The 27,255-nt window shown below is 44.3% G+C and overlaps 1 protein-coding gene across 1 annotated transcript in view; it reads left to right on the top strand.

Moving 5' to 3' along the window:
* Positions 1-24,838, top strand: part of ephb3a (eph receptor B3a) — a 31,206-nt gene extending 6,368 nt beyond the window's left edge. The window contains exons 2-15 of the mRNA XM_035171183.2: positions 656-720; positions 2,851-3,523; positions 5,411-5,566; positions 8,228-8,563; positions 9,726-9,850; positions 11,616-11,772; positions 12,025-12,133; positions 12,425-12,477; positions 13,596-13,718; positions 14,424-14,671; positions 18,055-18,270; positions 18,539-18,688; positions 20,034-20,227; positions 23,058-24,838. Coding sequence (XP_035027074.1) covers positions 656-720; positions 2,851-3,523; positions 5,411-5,566; positions 8,228-8,563; positions 9,726-9,850; positions 11,616-11,772; positions 12,025-12,133; positions 12,425-12,477; positions 13,596-13,718; positions 14,424-14,671; positions 18,055-18,270; positions 18,539-18,688; positions 20,034-20,227; positions 23,058-23,169 — 2,717 coding nt within the window. The 3' untranslated portion in view covers positions 23,170-24,838. The remainder of the gene's footprint in view (positions 1-655; positions 721-2,850; positions 3,524-5,410; positions 5,567-8,227; positions 8,564-9,725; positions 9,851-11,615; positions 11,773-12,024; positions 12,134-12,424; positions 12,478-13,595; positions 13,719-14,423; positions 14,672-18,054; positions 18,271-18,538; positions 18,689-20,033; positions 20,228-23,057) is intronic.
* Positions 24,839-27,255: the final 2,417 nt, after the last annotated feature.

The following is a 27,255-nucleotide window of genomic DNA, read 5'->3' on the forward strand; positions in this document are numbered from 1 at the left end:
TGATTGTGTGTCCTGCTCTCACCTCGCTGTGACGTCGTAAAACAGCGAGGTGAAGAAAAGATTCCCCAAATCTCAAGTCAACTCAGATATGACAATTGTCAAACAAAAGGCATCACATTTCTGTGTCTTGGGCGTAAGCCTCCCCTTTAAATGTGTTATATTATTACATTTCCCTGTGCTTATTTGACCTCACTGCAACAGTTCTTGCTGATGGAATATTTCCCACTAAAGGCATCTTGGAGGATGCTTTGTTCTTAGTTCTACAAATGAATATTGAAAGAGGTGCACTTTTGAGTGCCAAAAACACACACACACACACACACACACACACACACACACACACACACACACACACACACACACACACACACACACAGAGAGAGAGAGAGAAAAAGCCTTAATTAGGCGTCATCACAAATATGCCATGCTTGTCAGCGTTTTCACAAACAGTACACGTAGGTGGAGGTTATGAAAGAGAAGGAAAGTTTTACCTGGATCCTTTGTCTCACAGGGGGGAACTTGGATGTGTGTAAGTGTGTGTGTCTGTGTTTGTGTGTTGTTGTGTGGTCTTTAATGTTGTGTACTGATTTGGTTTTTCTTCCTCTCACCAGTTAATTCTTGTGTGTCAAACCTTCCTCTTCCTCTTAATTTGCAGAAACCCTTATGGACAGCCGGTGGGCAACCACAGAGTTGGCTTGGACCACATTCCCAGAAAGTGGGGTGAGTTTTAATTTGTGTGTGCATGTGTTGAGTTTGTTTTGTGTTCCCTTTTTTTTTTTTCTTTAACAACATTTGTTCCATTTGCTTGTTAATTGAGCCCAGTCTGCCTTGAACAGCTCACCTCCTACTGTTTTATATCTTTATTTTTGCAGTGTATGTTTGCTTTTTTTGGATCCTAAAAAGCAAATGAGAAACACACTGTGTGACACGATGTACAAGAAATCTGAGATTTTTCCAGCGTTAAAACGATGTAAAAGGCTTAAACTGTAAAAACAAATCTGTGCATCTTGTACTTAAAACAAACAAATGGGCAAACATGCAGATACACAAAGCAAATCCCCGCAGTGTGTCAGGACTATAAGGTAGGCTCTACCCTGCATGTCTCCCCAGGAGAGAGCGCCAGATAATTGAAAGCATGTGTCTGTGTCTTTTATAATATAGGCCCCAGAGTACATTACAGGCAGGAATTAAGGTATTCAGTTGATACCCCCTATAGGAATGGTGAGAAAATAAAACAACATGAATTTGACCCGGGGCTAACAGCCTGACAGACCTCCCCCACTCCCGGCCAGTGTAATTTGTCTTCGCTACGTGAGCGCAAAGTCAGTCAATGGAAATGGTGGGTTTCCATGGAAACGATCTTCGGCAGCCCCGGCTCCTTCCCTCTCCCTCAGAATGGCCGGCTCTGAATGTCCCAGCATCCATGAAGTCATATGTCACGACTGGCGAGGCAGCCCCTCTCCTCGCGCCTGACAAGCCCATACGTTCGTGGGGGCCAGCAATTATCATATTTGTCAGGTAGTGCATCAACGTGTTGCTGGTGATTTACGACGCCTAATGCTGACTCTTGGGCTCATCGTTTGGGAATAAATTGTGCAGGAACTCGCCGACGTGCGATGAGTTATGCATTATTTTCTTCCCAGTTGAAATAATCAATTTCTGGGAAGCTCATTTCTTATGGAAACGAAGCATCCAGTCCAATAGGGAATTAGGAAGAAGAAGAAAAAAATCTAAAAGGATTGACTTCTCACAAGGTTATTTCCTAATGTACTACATTTATTGACCAATGAAGCCATTAATCATCGGCTCTAATGTTATTTACCACATACAAAGAGCAGGTACAGCAACATGTAAAGCTGTGCATTGACATGGGTCAAAGGCAGAAATCATGTCCATGTCACGTCATTCCTTTAATAGCTATTTTCAAAAGACAAGTCCACCAGGTATGTTAACCACAGTGAATGCTAATAGCAGCTCTCCGGGTCGACATGTCAGCATGAAAGAATACGTATAATATCAGCATCACCTTAAGTTGTCAGAAGTGCTTCCACAGTGCGATGCTGCTGACAGCAGTGCATTTAGATTGCCATTTTAATAAATAACACACGTCTTGCATTATACATGTATGAGGAATGTTTCCATTAAAAATGTACAGTTTGATACTTTCATTCTCTCAGCTAAAATAACACATTTACATGTTGTGGAATCTGAATCCCTTCCTGAGGACCGTTTCGATTGCCCCGCTGCAGTAACACTGAGCTCTGTCTGCAATTCGTTTAACATCAGACTGACCAACAACCTCCATTTACCAAACTCTTATCAGCACCAGGGCTGGTAACAAGCCAAAATGCATTAAATGAGTTTTTATGTAGAAATCTTTTCTATTTCTGGTCCGTAATGATTGGAATTTTCGGAACGATTCGTGCAATTAAAATCATTTTAGCTGCAAATTATTCCTCACAGGCCTCATGTACACAACACACTGTGGAAATGTGTGTGTGTGTGTGTCAGTGTGTGTGTGCATGTATCGCATTTTCACATTGTGTTTATATCAGACGTGGCTTCTCTGTTTTGAACGTCCTCTATGCTCGGATGGTTTGCATTAGGATGCACTGCATTTACCATTACTCAACATTAATTGACAACATATTGGATAAGTGACTTTCTGCTGTAGTTTAGCAGCTTCTGAATGAGAAGTAGAACTGTGTTGTCACATCAGATAATAAATTCAATTTCCTCTCATTTTATCCTTTAACCTTCTCTATTCTTCTGTCGCGATTGTCTTAATCTGCCGTCTGTCCCTGCTGTCGTCTCTCCCTTTGTCACACCGTCTCTCTGCTGTGTCCACAGTGGGAGGAGGTCAGCGGCTACGATGACTCCATGAGCCCGATCAGAACCTATCAGGTGTGTAATGTCCGACAACCCAACCAGAACAACTGGCTGAGGACGGACTTTATCCCCCGGCGGGGCGTGCTGCGCGTCTACGTGGAGCTCAAGTTCTCCGTCCGTGACTGCGCCAGCATTCCCAACATCCCTGGCTCCTGCAAAGAGACCTTTAATCTGTTTTACTATGAATCGGAGGGGGACACAGCTACAGACACCAGCCCTCTGTGGAGGGAGAACCCCTACGTGAAGGTGGATACTATAGCCCCAGACGAGAGTTTCTCTCTGCTGGAGGCGGGCAGGATCAACACCAAAGTGCGCAGCTTTGGCCCCCTCTCAAAGGCAGGCTTCTACCTGGCGTTCCAGGACCTGGGCGCCTGCATGTCTCTCATCTCCGTCAGGGTTTTCTTCAAGAAGTGCTCCACCACCATCGCCAATTTTGCCGTCTTCCCAGAGACCGCCACAGGGGCAGAAGCCACCTCCTTAGTGATCGCTCCGGGGGCCTGCGTGACCAACGCTATGGAGGTGTCCGTCCCTCTGAAGCTGTACTGCAACGGGGACGGCGAGTGGATGGTTCCCGTGGGCTCCTGCACCTGCGTGGCTGGCTTTGAACCCTCTGCAGACAGCACTCAGTGCCAGGGTATGTGTATTTAACAGACATTTGGGCTTTTATTTAACCAAACCCTCTTTATATGCTCAGTGCAAGTCACCTCAGTCTGTGCCCTCTTCTCTGCATTTATTGTGAGGCTCCTGAAGGGGGGGTGAAGGAGGGTGGCGGAGAGTATGAATTAATGAGGTGTTGCGGAGAGGAGCAGCATACAAATATTGTGAGAGCAGAACAGGAGGGAGAGAAAGAGAGGCACAGAATAGAAAGGCGGCAGATTTGTGCGAGGAAAATGCAGATAATACAAGTCCAGAGGAGAGATATTAAGAGAGATAGTGCGAGTTAACAGGCGTGAATAGCCAAAGAAACAGCCGCCGAGGGATGAGGATGAATAAGGGTGGGGGCGGGGGCACAGGAAGTCAAAGACAGACAAGCGAAGCCTCCTCTCACCTGGGCGTGAGAAATAGTGTCTAACATGCGCGGGAGAGCTCGTTCGTTGCCATTTGGCGGCTCAAGGTTAAAAGCTTGCCTGATAAAAACTCTGTAGGGCGTCTGCCAGCGGTTGCGTTGAGGAAGTGTAATTTCCTCCGAGGCCTCCCGTTAGTTAATCTACAGATGGCCACGCTCATTAACACCATTCAGACCAACGTGAGCCAACACCGCTACACCAACATTAATCACTGAGACGTTTCATTTCTTACCCCGGTCTGGCTGCTCGCTCGCAGCCAAATGCGGCGTGAGACAGAGCGCGGTCGAAGAAGAGGAGACAATAGAAGCGGGGGACAAGGAGGTTGCCTTGGATTGAAGCAAGACAGTGGGGTGATTCAGAACCCACTCGAAAAAGAAGCGAGGAAAACAAACAAATAAAAGGAAAATCACGACGCACTGTGTAATAGAAGAGAAATAAATCAGATCACACAGTCTAGAGCCTAAAGGTCTTGGTGAATTATGGGGAGAAAAATAAAGAACATTTTCATCTCATCTTCCTCTTTGGCTTTTTATTGCATGGTTTCAGAGCTACAATGTGGGTCCATTAGCTGTGATGATTTTCCTAAAAGTGCCATTGTTGGGAATTAGGGTGGAACTTGGGTTCAAACTGAAAAGACCACTTAGCCTAACTAGTTAATCATGCTCTCTCCCTCACTGGCTGCCTTTTTACGAGCCCTCACGCTGACAGGACAGATGTTTGCCAGAGACCCCGCGTTTACACCACCAGTCAGGAATGTGGGAAACAGTAAAACGCGGTTCTCGGGAGGCTGATATATCCAGACCTTTTGCTGCTAATCCCCTTTATCTGAATCCTGCTTTAGTCTTGGCTTATGTCGGTTTATCCTTAAGACTCGATATCAGCCGATCGTCTACGTGACACTTATTAATAAGTGGCTTGGACACATCATCTGAGATTACGGCAACTTTGTATATTTTCCAAACAGCTCCCCTTCAGCTAATTTATGTCCAGTCTGATGTCCCTTCATTTGCATTGATTTATTAACTTATTATGGAGCCGATCTGCATGCTTGTTTGTATTCAGCAGTGGGGTTTGGAGAGCTGAGCACTGAGCAGACACTGATTGATGGGTTTAGGGTGTATTCCTTTTCTCAGAAGCATTCTCCATCCCTGTTTGTCTTGACAACAGCTATCTCCCGTCAACACACTATCTACATCTCCATCCTCCTCTTCAACTTGAAACTTTGCCGTCATCTTGACATTTTTTTTCAAAAATGATGCAACCGTGAAAATAACATCTGATGCTTGAGCATTCACCAATTTCACATGCGTACGAGTTTTGCAGGTACCCAACAGGCACAGTTTTTGTTCTGTGACAGAAGTGACACCCACTTGTCTCTTATACGACACAGCACAGCATGTTTTTTGTTTTGTTTTTCCCTTCTTAGTTTCCTCTGTATTTTCTCTCTCATCCAGCTTGCATCCCTGGGACCTTCAAATCTAAATTCGGTGAAGGATCCTGTGTTCCCTGCCCGTCCAACAGTCGCACCAGTGCACGAGGAGCCAATATTTGTCCCTGCCAGAGTGGTTTCTACCGCGCTGACAGCGATCCTCCTGACTCTGCCTGCACCAGTAAGTCATCCTCCACTGCACAGAATAAAAACAAGTAAAAAGCCAGTGTAAGGCTGGACTGTGTATGGGCGTGTTGAACTGAAGAGCCGTCTGTTCCCTTTTTTGTCAATCAGGTATAACGCCTACATCTTGGTTATAGCTTGGTAATAAAATACGACCTAATGGCTGATTCTGTCTCCATTTAGGCCGCCGAGCGTTTTCACCCGGTGTTAACTTGACAGAACACCAGTAGTCTTTGCTTTAACTGTGCATGTTCCTGCATTAGCTCTTGGCAGGCGGGCAGATCTCGGCCAACACTTGACACCGGAGCTGAGCGTGTACAGCAACAAGTCCGATGATGTTAGTGTTTGGGCCAAATCATTTTAAAAGAGCAACGTCCAAAGGGAAAAGTCCGACACTCGGCCAGCTCTGTCACTCCCTCACACGGTGCCTTATTCAGTTTGTCAGGGACATTGGCGTTTGGAGGGCTGACCCGGCTCCCACAGCTGTCCAGCTGAAATATTCACATATAATATTCAGAAGAGCCCAAGTAACTTACAGGACAATATTAGTGTCAGGTCAAATCAATGATTTTGTTTTTACATTACATGTCATTTAGCTTTTATCCAAATTCTCCCGACAACTGCTCTACCCCCCTCAGCCACAGCCACCTGTTGTTTAAAAACAATCTGACATAAATTTTCCTTTTAATAGATCAGCATATATCCTTGTATTTTCATTACTTTGTTTTGGGATTTTGTTATCTATCAAAATATAAATTATTTCGTTTTTTTTACGAAATTAATCGTATTGGCCTCTACAATGGTTTTCAATTTAGCGTGTGAACGTTTGTTTGTTGGTTCTTATCATTTGATTATTTTTACGGGTAATTTATAATTAATATTTATTGTTTTTGTAGCAATATCTGATTGAGCAGGTGCTACAGTGGTTTGTTATAGGACAGCTGGGATGCTTAAATTATTAGCGGCTGCTTTGTGCTATCAGTCCTCTCTGTATGCAAACATTAGAATGTTAAGCTGACTAGCATCCATTTTCTGATTGAACATCGGGCGGATCAAGCTGTTCTCTTGCTCAATCTTATATCATGTACGGCACATAACTGATGCAAAGTGAGTTTGTTGTAAAAAAGGGGACGATGTCTTGTATTAATGTTCATAAGCTTTACAGGAAAATGACATATAGTAGACAGTAGTGAATCAAGGACACTGAAAGTGCTGACTCTCAAATATCAGTAACAGTCAGACACACAGAATGCTTTTATATATAAATATCACTTTAGTTTATATTTTCTTACACCAAAAATGTATGAGAATTCAGTTTGAGTTCGTGTCAATGTTTGAAATGGAAATTGTGCTGTGGTGGTAACCAGTCTGGTCTGGTGCTGACCGCAGTGTCCATGCTTGTTTTGCATAGACAGGCCTCTGAGAGGACTCCCAGCAGTTGTGCTGATGGAGAGGGACATGTGCTGTCCTGACCGCGTAAAATCACCCCCCAGGGGCCTTTCACCGCGTTAAATGACACACATGGCCCGCAACTGTCCTCCCCAGATCCTCGTCACAGGAACACTGTGGACTCTGACATTGACCAGTGCACACAGACAGGCAGGCAGGGACACAAGCACCACCTCCGAGTAAACACACACACACACACACACACACACACACACACACACACACACACACACACACACACACACACACACACACACACACACACACACACACACACACACACAAAAACACAAGCCTGACAGTTCTGTCCCTGCGGACTGTCAGAGCTTGTGCTAGGCAGCCTGTGCTTTGTGTTGGAAGTGGTGTGTAGCACAAGAGAGCCTCGGCCAGTCAATGGCCGGCAGCTTGGACTCAGCGTGTGTTTCAGATGGGTGTCCAATTAGAAGAGCCTCCACTCTGAATTGTGTCTGTCCAATTAGGGAGGACAGGGCGAGTGAAACGCGGCTCAGGGCGAGCCGACTGAGGAGCTGAACTCAGCGGACAGACTAAGAGTCTTCCCTTCTACCCGGCCCCTCTTCTCTCTCTCTGCTTTGAGACAGGTTAGACTCTCTACCACTGGAAGCTTAGAGGGAGAGCCCCTCTAAGCACGTTAGCTGAACCAATCTTTGTTGCCTCCCTCTGTGGTTATCATATTTTATCCAGGTTTTTAATACTCTTCACTCAAAACGCAGCACTGCCTTGAAACCAGGTGGCCTTGGGTTATACTGATACTAGAACATGATTTTCTATCATGGGTGGATTAGCCAAGCTCTACGAGCATCAAGAGGAGATATACATCGAGATGGACGTGGGCTACAACTGTACAGCTGTACAGCATTGTGTATTCCTTTAAGCAACATTACTTAGTGATGACCAGTGGTGTTGCGTTGTGCATGTGAAGTTGTGCTTATTCTCCTGTTACCGAATTCCTTGATTTATTTATTTGCACCAGGAAGGATTTTTTCCCTGTTGTTGTATTCTGACAAGTTTCCATGCTCAGTTTTGGGACTCGTAAAGCAAATAACACATCTATTTGTGTAAAAGTATTGTGTAAGAAGAACTGCACTGCATAGGGAACATGACTAACACCTCACTTGTGTGTTTTTCTATTCTGCCTGCCTACCTTCTTAAACACCTACGTATGTGTGTCTGTGTGTGTGCAATTCTGCAGCTATCCCCTCAGCGCCTCGCAATGTTATATCCAGTGTGAACGAGACCTCGCTGTCCTTGGAGTGGGAGGAGCCCGATGACACGGGCGGGAGGAGCGACCTGGTCTACAACGTGGTGTGCAAGAAATGCCTGAGGGACCGGAGCCCCTGCACGCGCTGCGACGACAACGTGGACATCGCCCCCCGCAGGCTGGGGCTGAGGCAGAGGAAAGTGGTGGTGAGGAACCTGCAGGCTCACACGCGCTACAGCTTCGAGGTGCAGGCTGTCAACGGGGTCTCCGGGAAGAACCCCATCTCGCCCAGCTACTCCACAGTCAACATCACCACCAACCAAGCCGGTTAGTAGAAGATGCGTCAATGACAGCGTATGTGTCCACAAACCAAGTTAATTTATCGGGCGGCTCCAATCAATAACGTTTACCATCAAGATGAAGCAGGCTGGTTAGTGGAGCCTACAGCCGGTGAGAGTCGTAATGAGCTCCAGAGCAGTATCAACACCAACAGCAAACACTGGTGAACAAGCTCAGTGGGAACAACAGATGGAAAATCCCGGTGAGAGCGACTTAGGCTACATCCATATTGCTGCGTTTTCGTTTGAAAATAATCTCTGTCAACACAATCGTTTTGGCTCTCTCTGTATCAGTTCTAATCCCTGTCCATACTAATACGCCTGAAAACGCATATCACATATGCCGGTGTAAATAGGAAGCATTTGGTTGTTAGTTGCGGACTGTGCCATAATAAATAATCTTCTACGCATGTAACTTTGTAAAATGCTGAATTGAATTGCACAGCAGCTGTTAGCCAAGACAACAGGGTCAGCAACGCTTGTTGTGTTCTACACAAGCAGCCGAGGCTAATGCTGGTTGTTTTCTTCTGGATCATGTGATAGGAGCCTGACGAATCAGCGGAGGCTACATCGTGACAGACCGTGTCCGTCCAGACCAAAACACAGCCCTGAAGTTTTCAAAGTAAAATGAGCTCAGCGACATTTCAAACGTGAAACACCAGAGGAGTGTGGATCCGTAGCAGAGTTGATGCGAGAACATAGTTGTCTGGGTGTGGCCTTAAAGGAAAGACAGATATAATGTAAAGTATCTGTTATGTCTCCGCTGTCAACCAGAAGCTCACTGACAATGTCACCTTTCAACATCTCCACTTAATATTTGCATCATCACCATCAACCAAACTGCTCAGCACCTTTCACAGAATGTAATTACTCTCCCAGTTAACCTGCACTTAATCCACCTTACTGCAGTTTATGGACCCGGGACAATGACTATCAATTGAGTCACTTTCAGGCCTCACAAATCAATAAGCTGCAGAGCAGTGAAGGTGAAACATGTACTGCTTCTCTTAAACCGCTCTGCATGAAGTATGTTGAATAATAATTATCGTACTGGGATGGTTTGTGTCTTTAAAAGAGCAAAAATGTTGGCAACTCAGAACAAAAAGTACCAGTGTAATATAAACCTCTCCTCTCTGGTGTCCACCCCCCAGCGCCTTCAGCAGTGCCCACCGTTCATCTGATGCGCTCCACATCTGACACTCTCAGCTTGTCGTGGCTGCCCCCCGAGAAACCCAACGGGGTCATCCTCGACTACGAGATCAAATACCACGAGAGGGTAAGCTCTGACTTTTTAGTTGTATCCTCAATGTAGGTCACATTGCATGCTTTATCTACTTTGAAAATGTTCTTTTCCAACATTTTTACGGCCTGTGGAAATGCTGGTTGCAGCTTTCATTCTGAAACTGTGAAAGTGACCTACTGATAACCCTGGCTGCAGGACTCAGTCTACTGAAACCTGAAGCTGCAACTCCGCTGCTGCACAAAGAGCTGTTCACCTGCTGTTGTGAGCGCGCTAGTTGTTGTGAATTCACTGTTGTCGCGATTGACAAAAAGTCACTATCATCGATGAGTCCCAGCAGCTGCTGCTACAGAGAACTGGTCGCCTGTCTACTCAAAGTTTATCCATATTGAACATATCTCGTGTCCAAATGGCACCAAATTCAATGCTGCACCTTCTTGCGCCCTTAACAATACACATGTCAAGTGTGAAGCCGATAAGATGGACGGTTTTTGAGATATGTCTTCCACATACACACAGACAGACAGACAGACAGACAGACAGACAGAGATTGGAATTAGTAGATAGATGTAGAGAGATTTGATATCTAAATGTGCTGTGAGTGGGTTAGAAGAGTCTAGAAATCTCTATTGTTGCAGAGTATGTGCTTGTTAAACTCAGCAACTGGTGATGTAATGTGTCTTTGGAATTTTTTTTTAAGTTATTGTTTCAGGCATTTTTTTGCCTCATGACAGTGAGTGGAGCGACAGACAGGAAAGCCGGGGGGGGAGATAGGGGATGACATGCACCCATTAATGGCCTATAAAGATTCAAACTCAGGCTGCTGCAGTGAGGACTCAGACTTAATGTTACACAGTCAAACAGGTCAGCTACCAGAGGGAGCCCCTTGTTATTGGTATTGATCGAACTGTAAGCCCTGCTGATCAAATATGGACATTTTATTACCTTTAATGGTAAAAACCTAGACCTTAGAATTTGATTGTGTGTGTGGGTGCATGGGTGGCTGTGTGTTTGTGTGCGGCTGCCTTAGGGACAAATTTCAGATTAAAAACCAGTCAACTGGTGAAGAATTGTCCGATTAAGGACAAAAGCTGTTTTCCCATTCGGAAAAAGCTGACTTTGGAGTTAGGGTTAGGTTAAGGTAAGACTCAGGCTTAGGTAAGTAGTTGTTTGAGTAGGTCTTAGTGAATTAATGTAATTCACTACGGCCACAAGTGACAAGGAGCAGTGAAGAAGAAAGAAAATCATAATTGGGGAAGGAAAAATTTGCCACCACCAGCCAGAAGAATAGTAGCTGCTGAACCTCTCAGTCGAGTTGAAATGGTTCGTTTTATTGGTCATGAAATGAACTTTAAATATTGTAGGTGTAAGATTGTTTAATTTCTCAATTTGAAATGTTACATAAGCTGCTTTCAGACATGCACTGAGTTTCTGAGACATTTCCCAGAAATCTTCCAGATGGGTTAGTAAGTGAGAATGCCAACCTGCCAGTCAATTGCTCTGGAATTTTTTTCCTGAGTACTGCGTGCCCCACTAGTACAATGTCCTGGAAAGGTTTGAGTGAATGTGGTAAAATCCACAACGAGTGTGTGGGCGCGTTGATGATGGACACAAAACTGGAAAAATACAAATATCTCAGAATGCAAAAGAGAGACAAAGATGGCAACCTGGAAATCTCCTGCTGTGTTCTCCATATGTGAAAGGCAAGGTCTAGAAAATCGGGTCCGGGCATTTTCAGAAAGCAGCTTTATTCATGCTTTAGGGGCAACACATTAAAGAACGGATTTTTTTTTCATGTCAGGGCCAAGCGATGTCGCACACAGTAACTGCCCAGCACAGCTCAGCCAAGGTGGAGGGGCTGAGGGCCTCTACGCCTTATGTGGTCCAGGTCAGAGCTCGCACTGTTGCTGGATACGGTCGCTACAGCAACCCCATGGACTTCAGCACCAGCCTACACAGTACGTATACCCCTTCACACACACACACACACAAACACACAAACACACCCCCTGTGCTTGATGAGCTGCTGCCAGAGTTTTCTTAATGGGAGTTCCAGCTTAATAGTTTTTATGGCTACCTTAATTGGTAGCCCTTACATGCAGAACCAGGCCACCTTTAATTCTCTCAAGCAGGGTTTCTGCTGTTATTTACTTTTGTGTGTGTGTGTGTGTGTGTGTGTGTGTGTGTGTGTGTGTGTGTGTGTGGTCCAGGTGACCCTCAGAAGTCGGTGCAGGACCAGCTTCCTCTCATCGTCGGTTCGGCCTCTGCAGGTCTGGTGGTCATTGTTGCCATGGTGGTTATCGCTGTTGTCTGCCTTAAGTAAGTGTTTGATTTTTTTTATTACTGACAGCCTGAACTGCATGTTTCATTTTGTTAGTTAGGCTCTAAACAAAGAGGCTCATTAAACTTTAACGTGCTTTCAAAGTGCGTATACTCACTCTTGGGCTTCAAAAAGGAGGAGGGAATTCACAGGGCGGCTCTGTGAGTTTCTTCCTTGGCAGTCTGAAGTTTTCACATGATGGTTAAATATTAGTTTTAATATGCTCTACCTGGAAACGATCAACTCTGAGTATGTGAATGTGACTTTGTTTATGTGCTGCTTGTTTACAGGAAGCAGCGCAGCGGCTCCGAGCTGGAGTACACTGAGAAACTGCAGCAATACAGTAAGTTCATGTGTTCAGCTTGGGAGCCGTGTCCTCTGCGGTCATGCCCGTACAGTTAACCGACTGATTCAATCAATTATCCAATCACCTGATCGAGGCAGGAAATCAGTTCCCCCGTTTGTTCGGAGGAGGCCCCGACCAGACAGAGCAGCTGAGCTGACAAATCTCAAGCACACAGATGGAGAATGTCAGCATGCAAATATAATCACAACGGAAGTGCTAAATGTGTAGCATGTGATGTTTAACATGGTCACTGTCTCAGTTCAACATGTTAGCACGCAACTCTAACCAAGAGAAAATAACCGGAGCCATTAGGATCAGGCAGATTTGTAATGTTCATCCCCTTTAAACCAAAGTGACCAAAAATTCATCCCCGTAAATAATCTGACAATTCTGCCATCCTCTCTCAGACACCCCCCCATCCCTTATGAGATAGAGAGTGCTACATGTACAGAGGATTTGTGTGTGCTTATGAACATCCTTTAGTTAATGCTGCTAACTAAATTGCAGGACGGAAGCTTGGGGGCCACACAAACAGAGGCTTGGCCGCTGGTTCAGTTCCAGCCTGGCCCTTTGCTCCTTTTTAAATGCCCCAAAAAACATATGGATCCGCAGTATTTTTAAAAGTTGAAAACAAATGTCATTAAAAACATACAAGAGAACAGTGCTCTGAGCCTCGCTGTCTTTCCTACACAAACACACTGATCGTCTGTCACACTCAGATTGACCATTAAGAAGCATCAGAAGAAATCCCAACCTCATCTTTGGCTGTTAAAAAATATCCATAAAGATTTTACTGTCTTCCGCAGCATTCAGCATTAACTTGATAGAGACTGTGTTTGCTGTGTGTTTTCATGAGTGAAGTGACCTGCAGTATCTTGCACCTCATATTTGGGAGGCCTACATTTTACATGGTGTGTTGGTTGGTGCTCATGTGGGACTGACTATCCCCCTGGAAATTAACTAACAAATCACCAATGAATTACCATCGTTAGAGTGGCTAAGTTAGCATGGCTAATGTCTTTTGGTTGATTTCATTCACTTCACTTTTCTGCCTTTTAATAACTATACTCATGTATAATACTATGTGGATGCTGATTCAGCTCTTTCCCTCTCAGTTTCACCAGGGGTGAAAGTGTACATCGACCCTTTCACCTACGAGGACCCCAACGATGCCGTCCATGAGTTCGCCAAAGAGATAGACATCTCCTGCGTGAAAATAGAAGAAGTCATCGGTGCAGGTAAAAAAAAAAAAAACTGCTGTTGTTTTTGTCTGAGTGGCTGGAGAATGATTCAGGTTTATTAATCATTTATTTGAACACGAGTGTGCCATCAAGCCCTTGGGTCTCCTCTGTAAGAGAGTCTCTCTCTGGGAGAAAGGGTTAGAGTGTGCATGAGCGCCGAGGGTGGCTAGGATTGAAGGGAAAGTCTTTTCTGCAGCTCTTCCCCCTCTAGTCTGTTTTTTTCTTGCTCTCCAGCAGCATGTTGTGTCCTAACATCACCTCAAATGACAATCTGCTCCCGCTCGCTCAACCTTCCTCCCTGCCTCTCTTTTATTCTTTCACTTTCCCGCTCTCCTGTAAACATTCGTACTCAGGCACCAAATGTAGAACCCCCAAGTTCCTTGCCCGTCCTCTGTCTCCCTACACCGCTCCCAGGTTGCACACTCGATCGATACCAGTCACTCCCTCTCTCCCCAACATCTCTGACCTCTCCGCTTCTCTCTTCTAATCCTCTCCCACAGTTGACGTTGACCCTCAACTCTTTCAAATCAGCTCCTTCACTCCTGATTCCAACCAGTAACGCTCCCTTTCCCTGCACTTTTCCACAACCTCCTCTTTCCCTCCACCCCTCCTCTTCTTTCCTCTGCTCACTCAATCCCTCTCACCCCCTTCCTCCCTCCCTCCCTCACCCGTCCCCCTCCCCCACCTGTTTTCTCACTCCAGGTGAATTCGGCGAGGTGTGTCGCGGGCGTCTCAAGCAGCCCGGTCGCAGAGAGATGGTGGTGGCGATTAAGACGCTGAAAGCCGGCTACACCGAGCGCCAGCGGCGGGACTTCCTCGGCGAGGCCTCGATCATGGGGCAGTTCGACCACCCCAACGTGATACGGCTGGAAGGCGTCCTGACACGAAGCTGTCCAGTCCTCATCATCACCGAATTCATGGAGAACGGAGCGCTCGATTCCTTCCTCAGGGTGAGCTTGACGGGAGGTGCATGCCGCAACACCTCTGACAGAGAAGATTACTTTCTGTTTTTTATCAAAGCTGAGAGGAACACACACATGCAGACAGTCATTCACCACACCTCTGGGTTATCGTAATGTTTTTCTCGCTGTAAAACACCCTGAGGCGCTCACTTGCTGAGTGATAGAGATTAAATGTGCAATATAACGCCTGGAGACAGGCATAGTGTCTCTGCTTGACGTGAGTGACTGATGCTGACAGACTTTCCAATACACAAACTCCTGGTGGAGAACTGTCACAGAGCAGACCTTTGGATAGATTTGCTCCAGCGTATTAGAGTCTTTGTACAACTACAGAATACATTACTGATCAGACTTTCTGGTTCAGACTACCACCACCTACACAATATGCTGAACAAAGGCAGGATGAGAAATGAGGTGTCACACAGTACATTTCCAGCTGCGTGGGGGCTATTACATGTCATTTACATTCAGGAAAATGTGTTTTCTCGCGTGGCTGCACTGTGACGAAGTCTACTTACTGCAGCTGTTAGGCTGAGTGAGGTTACTTAATGCTTGTGGGGAATCAATGCAAAGCTGTTGCTCTTAAATGCAATTTATCTTGAAGTGATATTCAGATTTGTTGAGTCTCGACATTGATCAGCTTGTATTGACACCTTGCTGCCTGTTGTCACCTCTCCATATGGATGCACAAAGACAAAAGGCAAAAATAGAGAAATTCAAAAAACTAAAATCTTTAGGATTAGTGGGTGTTGCATAAAATTTGACAATACTGACACACAAAGTTTTATGATTTCACCACATTTTTCAAAACCCATTGATTGTTGCAACATGTTATATCATAAGCAGCCACACAACAACTATGCCTAATTAAATTCGGATACATTCCAGTTAATTCTGTTGTCACCATTCGATCAACAGAAAATTTATTAACATTAATTTTGAGAATTGAGGAATTTTGTAAGTAATCTATCAAAGTTACCAAGCCAATGTATTTTGCCTCTAAAATGTGCAAACCTTCTGCATTTGTCTGTGTTTTCATCCTGGGTTTAGTCTTTTGATCAGAAAAAAAACTGGGAAAAAGCATTAATTCATTGAAACAAATCAAAAAACTGATTTATCAAGAATGAAATTAGTTAAATGTAACATGAATGTCTTCTTCCTTTCAGAACATGATCAATATATCGATTATGTGATCAACAGAAAATTGATTTATCAATAACATTTTGATAATCTCTTTATCAACAAGCAATCAATGTCGATGAAAATAGTTTATTTTTGAGGATAGGACTATTTTCTGTTTTCTTTCTTCTTGTCTTTTTCTGACTCGGTATATGAAACAATAAATAATTCATAAATCAGCCTGAAAGATTATTATCAAATAAATAATGGAAATAACTAGTAGCAGCTCTTCTTTTCCTAATATATTTATGTAGTATATGTTTCAATATTTCAATATTTATAACTTCTTAAATATTAAATGGCACCTCGATAAGAAGCTTGACCAGAACTTTGCCTGAATAAAATGCAGTGTAAGATCTAAGTGAAGCTCTAATATGGTTAAAGAAGAACGAGTAAATGAGACGATGAATCGTGATCTGGCACTCTGCCGCTTTCAGTGCTACAGACACATTTCAGTCTGCACCACCAAAAGTACTGAGGTCCAATTATTTAGTCAATTAAAACAAGTTAATTGACAACAGTTTTGGTAATGGATTAACTATTTGAGTCTAAATTGCTTTTACTGCGACAAACTCGGATGTGTTAAATTGCTGCTTTTCTCTTGCAAAATCAATGTCTTTAGGTTTCGTACGTTGCTCCTCCACAACAAATAATTTGAAATAACATTTTTTGTGAAGTAAATCATTACATCTCAGTATATTTTGACTGTATTAACTGATGAATTCCTTGTCAGATAATTTCCCATTAATCTTTCGTTGGAAACGTCACCTTCACTGTTTTCGGACATTTTGTAAAGGTGACAATGAATCTGTCATTTGAAAATAACAAAAACAGACTAATTGGTACTTAAAAAAAGAAAAGGAGTTTGTTGTACATCTGATTGTCCAGCCTGAACTTCTTCCCTCCTTCTCACCCACTCCTCTCAGTCAGCTGTCCCACAAATAACACAAAAAAACCACCCAGCCTGTGCCGTCCTCACCCCCGCTCGCCGCCAGTGTCACACTGCCTGTGACTCAAAGGAACTCTGAGTTCTGCTCTAACCAAGACACTATAGAGTTAACTTAGTTACACATGCACAAACTGTCTGAATGTGTCCCACACATGCTCCCTGGAGACTCACACACACACACAACATATGCACATGTAGAAACACTACAGATATACAGAAATAACACACACATTCCAACCTACACGCCACCGTGGCTTCGAAGGCCTGCGATGAATCATAGCTGTTTATACATCCATCCATCCCAGCTTGTTTTGCTGTCAGATCTCAGTGGAGTGTGCAGACTACAAAGCAGGATGTTTATGGTTTTGTCATGTCACGTCTTGTATTCTTTGCTTTCTTGTTGCTGAGTCTGAGAGATTGATTATGTCGAAAATTGTTTTGCGCTTGTATTAAATATTCAAGTCATAGAAGGGAGCCTCGGCGCAGATACGGCTTTGTCCAGATTTGCCGAGTTATTATGTATCAGTATTTACTGTGCGTCGACATTCCATTGATTAGTTTTAGTCCAGCACAGTCGCACATCGGCTTTCATGAGCCTTCACAGGTTTTTAGTGCTGAATTATTATGATCTCGAGTTCATCCCGCGGCGGCACACTTCATAAACGTGGAGAATTGTAAATTAAACCTTGAAAGCCCTAATTTCAGATTTGTTTCATGCTTCTCAAATGTTCACATAAAAGGGCAAAAATCCGCAAATGGTGGACTTTGAAATGAGGGAAACATGCCGCGCCAATCCGGTCGACGGGCTGACTTTAAAGTTCACAGGAGAAAAAAATGTAGAGAGGGGAAAAAAAATACTTGCAGAGGTCTGGTTGAGATTCCAGTGCCGCTGCTCCCTTGTTTATTTGTGTGTGGTTGGTTGGTAGTTGTTGGTATTGAGCCCTAATGGGTTTATTATGAAAGCAAAGAGTATAATTAATCAGCTAATTGGACAGCATGTGTGAAAAGGTCAGCTGTCAGTGACTGTCAGTAGCGGCCGTGAAGCATTATGACACATGTCATGTTTATGTTGCCTCAGTGACTGATTGGCTCCCTGGTGCTTTCCCCTCCTCTTTAGCTCATAAACCCGTCCCTGTTGTCTGTTCCTCCATATTTCTCCACATCCTTTTTTCCTCATTTCCCCTCCATCACTGATCCTCCTTTATTAACCACCCTCTCCTCCCCCTTCCCTGCTCTTTCCCAGCTAAACGACGGACGCTTCACGATGACACAGCTGGTCGGGATGCTGCGTGGCATCGCCGCGGGGATGAAGTACCTGTCAGACATGAACTATGTTCACCGAGACCTCGCCGCGCGGAATATCCTGGTCAACAGCAACTTGGTCTGCAAGGTCTCTGACTTTGGCCTGTCACGATTTCTGGACGACACCTCTGCTGACCCCACGTACACAAGCTCCCTGGTCAGTATCGCATGTGTGTGTTCTGCCCTTGTGTGTTTGTTTCCTCTGTGTGTGTTTAATTGTGCTTTCTAATTCGATCCCCTTCACTTGTCTCACATATACACACGGATGCATGTGTGACTGATCATGTGTGCCAATATTTTCCTTAGCACGTCTGGGAAATTTGCATGTGTGTGTTCGCGCGGCCTCCCCGTGTCGTTGTCTGATTGTAATGTCTCCCAAGGTGTTGACTCCATCCCCCTCTGTGTGTGTGTGTGTTTGTGAGCAGGGAGGGAAGATTCCCATCCGGTGGACAGCGCCAGAGGCCATCGCCTTCAGGAAGTTCACCTCTGCCAGTGACGTGTGGAGTTACGGCATCGTCATGTGGGAGGTGGTGTCATATGGAGAGAGACCATACTGGGACATGAGCAACCAGGATGTGAGTTATAGCAAACACCTATCCACAGACCAACGCGGGAGTAGTGCGTGGAAGTTTCTCTGAGCTGCGCTGGCTATGATTTCTAGCGTGACATGTTGGACCCGGGCCTGTTCAGTTGTCTTTATCTCCTCATTGCAGATGCTGGTGCAGCTGTGTGCCTCTGTTCTAGTTTTTAACTATTTATTTACAGCCCCAGTCTGCCCACCCTCTACAAATCCATACTGCAAATCCTCCTTCCCCACACACACACACACGCACAAAGGCATATTCAGGAAAGGCTTTTTTTTTACGGGCGTTGTTACCTGAAGGCTATCTGCACTGCACAGACATCTACAGCAGCTAGCTCGCAGCAAAGAAAAAGAAATCTCTGGGTTCCTCCTCTTGAACAAAGTACTGAAGCGGTGTGTACACCTCCACTTTATTCTCGGAGGAGTATCCGCTCTGTATTGTGCTTCAAAAAGAGGAGTTGTAACGCTGATAGCAATAAAGCAAAGAAGGAGCCAAAATGAAAAATGCCAGTAATGTATGTATAACTTTCATAACAAAACCCACACGCACTAATGAAAGCATCAAAGTAGCGCGGGCCTCTATTGTTCCCGGCAGCCTTTGTGCCGCAGTCGTCGCTCAATAAGCAACAGAGTCGACAAATAGGAGATATAAACAGAGGTACTCGCTCGACATAAAAAATCAAAGGACAAACAGCAGGGGAAGACGAGTGCAGCAGAAAGGCTTTATTGCTCCCAAATGGCAATTTTGTTATTGTTGTGGGGAGTTAAAACCCATTCAGAGTGTATGGAGGGTAATGTAGTTGCTAGGCGAAATCAAATCAATGAGCAAACGTTTTCATCCCCCACTTATTGTCTCTGCTATCAATCATGGCTCTTTTGAAGTGACAACTTTGAGAATACTTGAGAAAAATAGTTTTTACAGTTTTGTGGAGGCAGATGTGACAGACTGAGCGGAGGAAGCTGAGTGAGCAGTAATCAATGAGAAAAGGGAGAGCGTTAGAACTTTGGCTGTTAGCGCTATGAAGAAGCACCACAATAAAGTTGATCGAATCTTTCTGTTCAAGAGAGTCCAATGTTAAAATTTGGGGTCAAAATGTTGCAGTAAATGTGAAATTTAATCTTTATTTGAATGTTTTTGCATTTGTAGTTTTGATTCCCAACCGTGGGGGTTGGCATTCTAACAAAACTGCCGTAGCTAAAGGCTAACGTAGTCACGGCCCCCTCTCAGTTTTGGGTCCCGGTCTCCTCTTCCTACCCTGTTGCAACGCCCCTGCACACATATAGCTGCTTGCATTGCTGGTAAATCTTAGCCTTAATGATGTTTTCCTGTTGCTCAGGTGATGACGGCAGTAGAGCAGGACTACCGTTTGCCGCCGCCCATGGACTGTCCCATGGTGCTGCATCAGCTGATGCTGGAGTGCTGGATGAAGGAGAGGAACCTGAGGCCTAAGTTCTCGCGCATTGTCAGCACCCTGGACAAGCTGCTCCGCAATGCCGCCAGCCTCAAGGTGGTGACCAACGCCAACTCAGGGTAAGTCCATGTGCAGGACTTAATGTTAGTATGCTTGAAACAGGGTCATCATAGATGGTATGCGAGGTCCTCAAATCAAGGATGTCGTGACAATAGCAAATACACTGCCCCTACTGTCCATGTGGGTATTGCATCATGCAGGCACAAAGCGTTCATTTCTGAGGTGTGGCAGCCACGATGCGTACCTGTGCACATAAAGCAAGATAAAGTTAAAAGCAAGTCTATCTTCAGCCTAAAAGAATGCGTGACGAGCCGAAATGACGATAACTTGACACTCTTGCACTTGGTTGTACAAACACAGTTCAGCTGTTTCTCACGGGCGCCATCCACTGCATGAAGTGGGCGAGCTTGTTGTGAATTGTTGGTTTCGGAAAATGTTACAGAAATTGATTGATGCAGCCCCCCCCAACCCCCACCTCTGATTCCAACATTTGAAAGGTGTGGGTGGAGGAGGCTGCTGCTCACCCAGCTGACAAGCACCTCGTTTGAAGCACGCTGACACCTTAATCCCTCACTTAGAGACACGGCAGAAGTTTTCTCACATATTTTTCTCACATAGTTTTCTGTCATAGTTTGTGCCGCACCTTTGTTCTCCAACCGCCTCTCAGACGCTGAGTTGAATTGAGAGAAGTGGATGGAAAATTTTTGCTTTCAGAAAATATGTTGCAATTTCACTTCATTTTAGAGCAAAACACTTCACTGGTGCCACCTTGGCAGGTTTCTTGCGAGATTTATCAGCTTTTCAGACAATATTTACATAGAATTTATTTAGAGTTTGAAGTTTATTTTTTCTGAGTGGCTATAGCAAAATATTCAGTTTCACTGAGTTCTCAACTATGCACAGAGCTTTGAACCAAATGTTCAACTACAAATTACTGAATTTTAATTTTTTTATATAGACCTTTTAACAATGCTCAAAGACACTTTACACATGTTAAATAAAAAGAAATCAAAAGCAAATAACTAGAAATACAATATACACATAATGAATTGTGTATATGTATGTATAATATAGAATATAGGTACATATAGGTGCATACACTAAGTTTATTTATAATATACTTATATAATATTTGGTAGCAAGTCTCCTGTGACTGCAATATTGACTGTTGTTGCGGTCATAATATAAAGTATTTGCATTAAGCTGCTATCGTTCAATATAGGCACAAAATGCTTTGGAGGTTTTTCTACAGTAACAGCAGAAATAGAGCAAAGACAAAAAAGAGGTGATGCAATTTTTTCTCTCTCACCTGGTGTGAAATTGTCTCCTGTTGTGAAGCTGAGGACGAAGACTCCTCCTGGTGCAGAGACGAGCGGCGGCGCCTCTGGGCTGTTAGAATAAGATGTCACCGTAAAGAAAAAGACTGCCGGCCTAAAGAGACTCACAACAGCTTTCATGCCTATTGGGTCTGGTTTGTTTTATGTTTTCGGTTGATTTTGGAGGATGCTGGAGCTGCGACAAAAACGTCTGCCTCTTTTTCACTGACACTTCCCTCTGAAGTTTACAAGTTGACTTACTCACAGGTAGCCATCGACGCCTTGACTTGAGTTGTATTTCAGGTTATGTTTGCTGTCTCCAAATGTTTCAGCCATTTTTACCAACACGTTTGTGCGGCATTTTGTTATTCTGGCATCCAGTCAACAATATGATTGGTGCCGGTGTAGATACTCGATCCTCAGCTCTGCAGGGACGTTTAATGAATCAAGCACACATCCTCCACTCTGCGACCCTGACTACGCGATGGTTTCCTGTGTCGACAGGTACAAAAGGCAGAATTCATACATGCAGTATCCAGGTCTGGTGCCAGCTCCTTGGCTCAAAGTTTCACGCTAACACTGAGCCCCAAGGGCGATCGCTATGCCAGGATTTGGGCTCAGTGAAGCTAATTGTGTGTGGAAATGTAATGGCTGACCTCGGTTTAATTCCCCTATACTTGGCTGGATTCTGGAATATAGGTGATAGGACAGACAGCAGCCAGAGCTGCTGATGTGGAAAAGCAGGAAGTGATGAAGTGTGAGTAATAAGGGAGATTGAGGAGAAGCTAAAAGAGAGGAATGTGTTTAATTAGGTTGCTAATGAGCTTTTTAATGCATCAGGGGAGGGCGCGCCCGATGCTATGATGGGCGAATAGGAAAGGGATGTGTGTTTGTGTGTGTGTGTGTGTGTGCATGTTATGCTACGTGTCGCTGCGTGCGGATGACATGCCAATGATTAATTTATAGCCTCATCTGTATGCAACAACAAGAGAGATAGGCAGAGCGGGAGCAGGAGGAAGAGAAGGAGAGAGAAAGGATCATTTTGTCTGAGCATGATTTAGAGAGCGTCTCCCGTGTTTCTGTGTGCGTCTGAGCCGGTGAATTCTCTCCGCTGTTCACCTGCCATTGGCTGCGCAGCGATGCTGGGCCAGATAATGGAGGGAGGGGGAGGATATGAGATGCGGCGCTATCTGTAGAGTATCTACAGCCACGAGGGCCTTAAAAACAAGGACACTGGCCGAGGAACAAAGGACACTCTGAGGCTACAGTGCTTCTCCCAAGATAGCTGAGAAATATACAGAACTTTTATTAAAACTGGAAATGTGATGAATGAGCTGGATTCTTCTTACATAATCTGTAGCTCAGTTTTTAACTCATGCTGCTGTGTTTTATCGTTTATAACCATGAGGTCTTAGGTATACGGACTATGCAGAATATAGCTACTCTGTCACTAAGATGGATTAGGCCTTTATCCACATTCAATGAGAACACTTAGCGCAGTAATAATGAGCTGTATCTTTAGTTTTAAGTGCCTGTGAACCTGCTGTTGACCTGCGTGGCTTTGTGTTGGCAGGGACCTGCTGCGGCTCGGAGGAACGCTGCCAGGACACAACAGGAAGAGTCCGGACACCAGTCAGGAAATCGTTCGGCAACAGATGAGCCAAACTCTCCCCATCAGAGTGTGAGCTGCCACAAATCATCGGAGGACGCAGGACGAATGAGAAACTACCTAGAAACTCTGCTGCAAAAAGAGCCTAATGTAAAATATAAAAAGAAGAAGATAGAAGAGAGAAACTGCAGAGAGCAAGGACCCACTTTTGGAGATTTTTTTTTTTTCCCGACTGGAGATTTAATGTCCATTTAAAGAGAACTTTCCATTGCAGTTGTGTGTGTGTTCATTACTTGACACTTTCTGGATTTGTAAAATTGACATAAGGCCAAACTTCCTATTGCCCCCTCTCAGGTTGTGTTTGCATGTCTGCATGTGTTTTCTGCTGGTTGGGAATCAATCCCTCCCTCTCTTCCACCCCCGACGGAGGATGAGAGAGCTCACACAGATGATAGGATTCAGTGTCTATAACGATACAACAGTGCCAAAATAAAGCAAACATTTGCTTTAAAACTAACTCTTAAGACCGCTCTACATCTGTAGACGTTCAGTCAAATGTTGTTTTTTTTTCAACCCAACCAACCAATGTTCTTTTACTTTGCAATTTTTTTTTGGAAACCAAGAAAAAAAATGAACCTTACTTTTCATCCGCTTCCTCTTAAATACCGTCTTCCATGTGTACTGGGAGATATACTTGTTACAAATCTGTACAAAGCATCTGAGTCTTCACACCGTCTCTCTCTCTGTGTCGGAGGGGAGATGTAACTGACACTGTGCGGGACACGTCATGTGCATGCCAAAGTGGAAGCTTCTTCATGGGAAAAGTACAAAACCAGTTCCACGTTAACTGTTGCTTTGGTGGCATCTTGCTGTATGGACCTTTAACGTCCATGTTTTCTTAATCTTATTTGATTCATATAGGCATTGTTTTGAATGCTAAGTTGTTATCTATTATTGCAAAGAGGTGTTTTTTTGGTGTTTTTTTTTACGAGTACCGGGGCTTCAACTTTTTTATTACGATGCTTGTTTTTTCACACATGAACAAACCAGACAGAAAATGAATGAGGGAATTGAGAAGGAAACGTTCTGCTCAGACCTTTAAAAAAAAAAAACACTGAGGAGACTTTCGAGATCGCTGTTCGGCATTTTTTTGTTTTTTAATGAAAAGTGCCCGTGGTAGTGCTGTTGTTGTATCTTTTACTTTGGCGAACATGTTGCAGATCAGCGAGAACTAAAAAGGTCCCTATCCACATGATAGCTCCGTGACCTTAATATTGACCAGACCTACAAACTTTGATGTTAAACAAATCACTCACTGGTTTATTTCGCCCGACATGTGTTTTCTTCAGCACGCCACCTGTCAGCGCAGTTCTCTATCTAAAACAACTGCCTGTATATAATACTATATTTCTATTAGACCAATCTGCTCAGCATTTACTTGATCTGACCTGACTTTGGCCTCTATGACCCTTGTTTCTATGCTTGTTTGTTTATTGTGGAGGAGCAAACAAATCGCAGATCGCAGTTTAATGGTCATTACATATCTGAAACTATATGTCACAATGAAAGAAGAAAATCAAACGTTGTGTCTGTTAGGGCAGACTTTTTCCTGTGCAATTAAAGGTGTATTAGATTGTAAAAAAAAAAAAGGAAGAAAAAAAAACGCCAGAAAACTAGAACAAAAATAAGCATTTCTCTTTCAGTATTTTTACGATAATCATATGCAAATAAATTATTAAACGGTCTCTGGTATTCTCTTTGATTTCTCGGCGGGTTCACCCGGCTGAGGTTCCAGGTCTCTGCTCATCCGGCCGCGGGATGAAAGGAGGGAATCGTGAGTGTGTTTTACCACCTCAGTCGGAATATCACAGCAGCTTTGGACAGACTCATTAAGATTTAAGACGAATCAAAGGCCGGTCCACGCGGCTCGCCAATTAGCGAGACCACAGGACTATTCTGGGGATTTCAGTGTCGGCTGCTGCTGCTGCTGGACAGGCTTCAAGGAAGCAAAGTTAATCTGGCGTCACACCAAATGTCAATGTTGTTCGGCTTTAATCTGGTAACCAGGACACAAACTGGGTCTTTCTCCAGAGCGATGCAGAAGAGGGAAGCTGTCACCCCCTGGTTTTATTGACCAAGAGGGAGCTCGGTCATGGGGGAGGTGGCGCTCTTCAAGGGTTCATGATTAACCATATTTGACTGGCTGCAGCTGTATGATCCTCCTGGAGTTGTGTTTTCCACATGTTCTTTAATCTGCTACAATCACACACTAGACCAACACCAAGCCCACATACAAATGCACAAATGCGCACACACACCGAGCCACGGAGTGTAATTCCACTGGGCGACCTAGGCAGCGTGGCATTCATCATGTGTGTCAAAGCTTTTGCAGGCAGATCCCAGATAAACGCTTTGTGGTGTAACTGCTCTTTCTTTTGAAGCAAGAAATAAGATGTGTAGAAATCCTTGACCTTGCAGGAGAACACTATGCATACAAACCGGTTCAGGACGAGGGCTTCCAGTGAAAAGCTGCATTGTAGGAAGTTATTCTGAAGAGTGTTCGGCTTTAAATTCATCTCTGAAACAACAACAATTTTACATGCTGGGTATTTTCCATGACATCTGAGATCTGACACAGTGTCAAAAGTGAGGATTTGCATCCTGATTACCAGTAAACACTTGAAGCGTTTCCAGCTTCGCCGGCCACTGTGGCTCACTGCTTACATCACAGACAACATCCGCCACCCGCCATCTCCTGAGAGCTGTAAATGTAGCGTTTTTTTTCCCACCGCTGCATATTTAAAGATGATGCAAAATGGCAGCAAACCTAAAGGAAAATATCTCATTATTGTATTACAGACCATTAAGTGATGAAAAATCAGCCGAGACAGTTTCTCACGGCGATTTTAATGAGCATGCTTGGTGGAGTGAAAACTGAGGAAGCGATGGCGGGATGACGGACAGGTTTTATTTCATGGCTGCTGGTTGCTTGTCAGTGACCAGACAGTTGGAGGGTTCACCGTCAAATCCCTCCATCACCGGAGAGATCCCGACGATTACTGCGAGATTAACAGCAGCTCTGCCTTCATACCCCATGTACATAATCGCACACAAACACCAGGCCAGACAGGCTACTGCAGGAAGAGAAAACCCTGCAAACACCCATTCAAATACAACTGCAGACGCTCGTGCACTCACTAACAGATCTGCAGGATTGGCAGTGATTTGTTCGATTTAGCTGCAGCTACTTGTGTACCCCTCCTGAATGCACCAGTCAGTTCTCTTCCAGGCTCAAAGCACTCATTTGCCATCCTGTCCAAAGCAAGTTTAATGCCTCCAATTACAGGGGGTCTGCAAGCAGGCAGATTTGGAGCGAGGAGGCTTGGCAGGAGAGTTTGCTACGCATCAGGGCCTTTTAACAGAGAAGTGATTTGCTGGTGCCGGTGCTGAAGCTGCCTGTACCGGCTCATCAATGGAAAACTACCCTCTTTATTGTGAGGCGCATGCAGCACTAAGCCCAAACTGTGAGGAGAGACACAAAAATATCAGGCTTTTTTTTCTCAAACTTTGTGGAGGAGTTTCTGCATCTCTGCACTGCAAGCACAAACGGAAATCAAAGTCTTTTCAGCAACGACTTTTATGTAAAACGGGCTCTGTTTTAATTAAGCTGGCTGAGTGTTATGATTTGAAGGCAGCAAATGAGGGAAACGGTGCATACACACACAAGATAGCTGCTGCTGAAACATTACGTGTGAGGTGTTTCAGTAAATGCTCTGGATACGACAGTCAAAGGGAAAAAAATTCTCTACTCAGCTCAGATATGACTTTAATAATCATACTTTTATGTTTATGTCATGACAATATACATCATCAAAATGCTCTGAAATTTCAATACAATATTATACAAAATGTTTAATATATGTTGTGGCAAAAATAAGTTATCATATTATCTTTTCTACACAAAAGTTGGCAGGTATATGCAGTTTTTTTCATGCGGGTAAACCTGCTAAAAAAGGCAACTCCTTTCCTATTGCCAGTAGAGGAGTTTGCCTTTCTGTGTTTTCCCCTCATTGAGTCATGGTGGACGTCACAAAGGTCCTGGGAACTGAGGCGCTCTCCCACCTGTCGCTGCCTTACCATTGTTCCATTTTCCAAAACACTG

The sequence above is a fragment of the Hippoglossus stenolepis genome, chromosome 11, assembly GCF_022539355.2.
Source record: "Hippoglossus stenolepis isolate QCI-W04-F060 chromosome 11, HSTE1.2, whole genome shotgun sequence".
Taxonomy (NCBI): domain Eukaryota; kingdom Metazoa; phylum Chordata; class Actinopteri; order Pleuronectiformes; family Pleuronectidae; genus Hippoglossus; species Hippoglossus stenolepis.